Source organism: Papilio polytes, unplaced genomic scaffold, assembly GCF_000836215.1.
Source record: "Papilio polytes unplaced genomic scaffold, Ppol_1.0 DF821400.1, whole genome shotgun sequence".
Classification (NCBI taxonomy): domain Eukaryota; kingdom Metazoa; phylum Arthropoda; class Insecta; order Lepidoptera; family Papilionidae; genus Papilio; species Papilio polytes.
This window is the reverse complement of record NW_013527804.1, coordinates 4,943,519-4,948,073: the sequence shown is the minus strand read 5'-3', so window position 1 is coordinate 4,948,073 and position 4,555 is coordinate 4,943,519. Positions and strand designations below refer to the sequence as shown.

The 4,555-nt window shown below is 33.9% G+C and overlaps 1 protein-coding gene across 1 annotated transcript; it reads right to left on the bottom strand.

Moving 5' to 3' along the window:
- Window positions 1-725: 725 nt before the first annotated feature.
- On the bottom strand, window positions 726-4,232 carry LOC106108829. Its single transcript, XM_013290108.1, has 4 exons — window positions 4,062-4,232; window positions 2,869-3,015; window positions 1,625-1,790; window positions 726-865 (listed from the first exon to the last, which is right to left on the bottom strand). The coding sequence occupies exons 1-4, from the start codon at window positions 4,170-4,172 to the stop codon at window positions 765-767; spliced, it is 525 nt and encodes a 174-aa protein (XP_013145562.1). The 5' UTR covers window positions 4,173-4,232; the 3' UTR covers window positions 726-764.
- Between the last annotated feature and the right edge of the window lie 323 nt (window positions 4,233-4,555).

Here is a 4,555-nt window from a genome sequence, read left to right as displayed (position 1 = left end):
TCGAGATTCGTTCAGCAGTTAAGGCTACAAACTCTAACAAACTTTCATCTATCGTAACTTTTTCATTTACAATATTAGTAAGATGTTAAGACAAAAACTATCTTATTGCCTTTTGCAAATACAAAAATACAATACAAACACAGAAAGTAATGAATATTGGTGACATATAAAAATAGATATATAACACCAATTTATTAAATTGATAGAAAAGTTCTATATCTTTTCTATCTTGTAGATAGTGAAGTACGGTACGCACTATGCTTTCAGAAAATATTAACTTTCGTCCACTTGCTAGATTAAATTTCTTTTTCATATGTATAAAATATCCCGTCACTTTAGTAAAAATATGGAATAGTAAAAACATGGAATAGTAACATACAACAAATTGTTTTTAATCAGATAACTCTTCCCAAACCTTACTTAGAAAATATGGTCCCCATGTCACAAAAGAATAGACAAAGCTACATACAAGTATATACACACACTGTATCATTTAAAAGTATATACTACTAGCTTTTGTCCAAAACTCTCTCTATATTCTATATACCAAATTTCATCGAATTCCGTTAAGCAGTTTAGACTAATTCTAACAAACATCCATCCATGTAAACTTTTGCATTTATAACATTAGTAACATTACTTAAATATACATCTTTAAAAGCCTTATATGTTTAAGTTATATATAGGTTACAAGTTGGCACGACATTTAGAGAAGAAACAACAAATCGATGTTAAATCGTTATTTACTCTTTCATGATTGAATCTTATGTTGGGACTACGCATGGATCCGATGTCAATGTTTGAACAGGGGGGCATATCACTTGTTTGTAACTTTGTATTATCAGTATATCGTTGCACAATACAGCTGAAACAAAATACATTATAGAGAACACGGTAAGAATACATCTAAGAACTTATAATGAAAATTCGTTACAATTTATGTAACGTTATTAACAAAATTTGTATTACATTTGAACAGCGCACCTACCGGGCGTAAAATAAACTAACAAATCTTATACTATGACGATGACGTCACAAACACGTTCTCGCAATTGTAACGTGATATTCCCTTAGCTACTGACAGATCAGTAACGTTTTTTTGCGACTATATCTATACTTCTATACTAATATAATAAAGCGTAAACACACACTACTTTGTGGCGTAGGATGTCAGCAATCACAGGATATTTTTGAATAATTCTTTCTTCAATAAAAAGCCCTACACTTACGACACGCTTTAAGCTATATATTTTAATGTTATTAAACTTAGGCGGTAAGGAAAATACTTCATGTGGAAAGGGACCATAAACTACAAACTGCCAGCTTTAAGGAAGCAAGGTTACTATCGTAACGGTATTTGTTACATTTGCAGTTGAGAATTTGACAAATCCAAACAATGAAATAAAGATTTTATAATATCATGCGGATGAAGCCACACGGGAACAGCTAGTGTATACATAAAGTCATTAAAACACATTTTTATACCATAACATTACTTGGTATTATTAACCTGTACTTCAGCATCCTTTGTCATTGAATTATTATTTATGTCACATAGTCTAATCATTTGGATCGAAAATGTTTAAAATAGTATAGTTACAAACGTAAATACGAAAATAGTTACCAAATATTGACACAGCAAGTATAGCAAACATCAAAGCTAACAGAAAATGCATCGTGAGGTACCCAGTCCGGATATAGTAGGCAAAGCCTATTATTCCCAGCAAGGCATTGTAACCTCCGATCACCAAGCACATCCATATAGCCAATTGAAGTACGGGCACACGTTGCTACAAAAAAAAATGTAAACGTTAATAACGCTGTCACCTGCGATTTACCAAACGAACTAAACACTGCACTTATCCATATTTTAAAATCTGTTATTATACCAGTTTTTTTTAAATCTGTCTTGAAGTATACTCACTAATTAAAGATTACGTAATACTTTTTTTTATATAATAAAAGGGGGCAAACGAGTGGCGTGAACACCAAGGTGGTCAACAACGCCCTTGGACATCCGCAACACCAGAGGAACTACAGATGCGTTGCCGGCCTTTGAGGAAATGATAGGCTCGCTTCTTGAAGGACCCTAAGTCGTATTGGTTTGGAAATACCGCCGACGACAGACCGTTCCACAACGCGGCTGTGGGGGGCAGAAGGTTCCTAAGAAGAAAGATTTACATACACTAATTGCAACAAGACGTGAAAATTGAATCTTGCTAATTTACAATAAGAAAGTTTAGATGGATGGATAGATGTTTGGTAAAGTTTGTCGCTTGAACGATTGAACGGATCTCGATTAAATTTGGTATACCTGTAGGGGATAGTCTGGACTGAAAGAACACGTAGCTTACTTACTTTTGTTTATTCTTAATGCGACGCGGAATCGCGTAATAAAATACATAAAATATTTTAGATTGCTATTAAATTTTGTTTATTTAAAAGAAGGAATGTTACTATTACGCTTAAGTATCCGAGTAGCAAACCAACATTTAAAATTCAAATTGGATTGACTTCGAAAATGCAAACGCAAGTTCAGCATTAGAATTTATAGCACTGCTTCCCGATGTCAAACAAACAACGATAGTCTAAGTAATCGTAATAATTTTACGTTTAAAATGTAGTTATAACTTCCAACATTTCTCCATATAAATCAACTAGCTATTGCTTATGATTTCGCCCGCGTGAACTTAAAAAAAATAGTTAAAACGTGGCCTATGTTGCTTAGTGATACCATAGCTTTCGAATGGTGCAAGAATTGTTGAAATCCGGTCAGTAGTTTTTAAGTTATTTCAGTACAAACAAAAATACAAATCTTTCCTCTTTATAACATCACTATAGATTTTGTGTTTCTTCAGATATTCTAACCTCTACAGCTCCCAAGAACAATAAAACAGCAAGCACAACTTGAGGTACGATTGGTAATAACGTCATAATTTGTATCGTGTAACCCATCGTCGTACTTGTATTCATAAAAGACATGAAGAATATTATCAAATAACACAGCACGGAGCTCTGGAAGAAATATAAAAAATGTCAACACAAAAAAAGAACAAAATTATAAAATTACAGGTATGAATTCTTAATTTCATCCTCGCCTTTGCCAAATCTTTCTCTTTTACTTTTTTTTTAATATAATAAGGTAGCAAACGAGCAAGCGTCCACCTAAATCCGCCAAAATTGTGAAGCGACCGCGGCCCATAGACATTTGCAATTGCACATGCGTTACCTACCCTAAATCAACGGAGGAGAAGACGCACAAAAAAAGAGAAAATTTCCCCTTCCTATGCGTCTCCTCCATCGTCAAAACCACTTTCCCATCCAATCCTTTTCTTTTAAGAAAAGGGTGGAACGGGAAAGAGACTAAAATTGGGCCGACGGCACCACACTCATCAGACGAAACGCGGAATTGCTTCCACCTCATGCCTGTCTTCTGTATGGTCGTGGTATTGCACCGGGCGAGCTGACCCATTCGTGTGAAGATACTTAAGAAAGGGCTCTGCCACTGTATTCTTATTCTTACAAGAAGCCAGCTGTTGCTAGCGATTTCATTCACGTAAAATATATTGCTCAGCAATCACGTAGCTTTCTAATGGTGAAATTTTTGAAATCGGTCCAGTAGTTGAGTTATTTCAATATATACAAAAATACAAAAATACAAATGTTTCCTCTTTAAAACAACAGTGTAAATAAGGTAAGGGAAAGAGGAATAGAATTTAACTTCCAGTACATACAACCACAAGACAGTATGTGGACATATTCTAACTTTGCGATGTCTTAGAACAAATCGTGCAAATAATGGTTTACCTAAGACGCAATTTTATTAGTTGATACCTCGGTATATACTGCCTTCGATTAATCGTAAAGCAAGCTTCGTGCAGCAGTTAACGAGTATAATCCGCGGTAAGGAAATGTATAGAATATTGCCAAACGCAGACCTTTTCTTCTAACTAAAACTTTGTTGAATGAGAGAGTTATGCGTGGACAGTATTCTTGCGGGCGCTAACGACTAATTAAACTTTGTTATGAAAAATAAATATACTGTGAGAAATAATACTTGCGATTTTAATCCAGCCAACACAAATAACAGCATCTCTTAAAGCCCTTCTTCTGAATGTGAGTTCTTCGTTATCCAATCTACCCACGTTGGTGAATATTATCATGGCGTACATACTTCATTCATCGCAAAATTTTATTTGAAAAACACCAAAACATTAGTTTGTTTATGTCTTTGACAGTTACAATTGTCAATGTTTTAAGTCACAGATGTTTAAAGATAAAAAAATAGACACGGATAAAAATAATGTGTAAAATAGGGACAGATAAAGTAAAAATGTTTGTATGTTCCATAAGATTAAATAAAACACGAAATTATCCTATCGTTTGTAGTTTAGCTTCTGTTAAAAATGTAGTGTTTATTTTTGTTTTATTTTGCTTTCAGTATTATTAGTTTGTTTTTTGCTTGCAGTTCTTAATTTTTTACAAGGCTTTGTAAGGCGCGCTGGCATTTGTTTGGGATACAGAAAATAGGAAAAAAAAAATAACTAACGTTAAA

Excerpts from the sequence above, each read along its gene's own strand:
- LOC106108829 (XM_013290108.1), bottom strand. The coding sequence starts at position 4,172 with ATGTACGCCATGATAATATTCACCAACGTGGGTAGATTGGATAACGAA. Across the intron at positions 1,791-2,868 it reads TGTTCTTGGGAGCTGTAGAG|CAACGTGTGCCCGTACTTCA; the intron begins GTTAGAATATCT and ends TTTTTTTTGTAG. Across the intron at positions 866-1,624 it reads ACTTGCTGTGTCAATATTTG|CTGTATTGTGCAACGATATA; the intron begins GTAACTATTTTC and ends ATTTTGTTTCAG.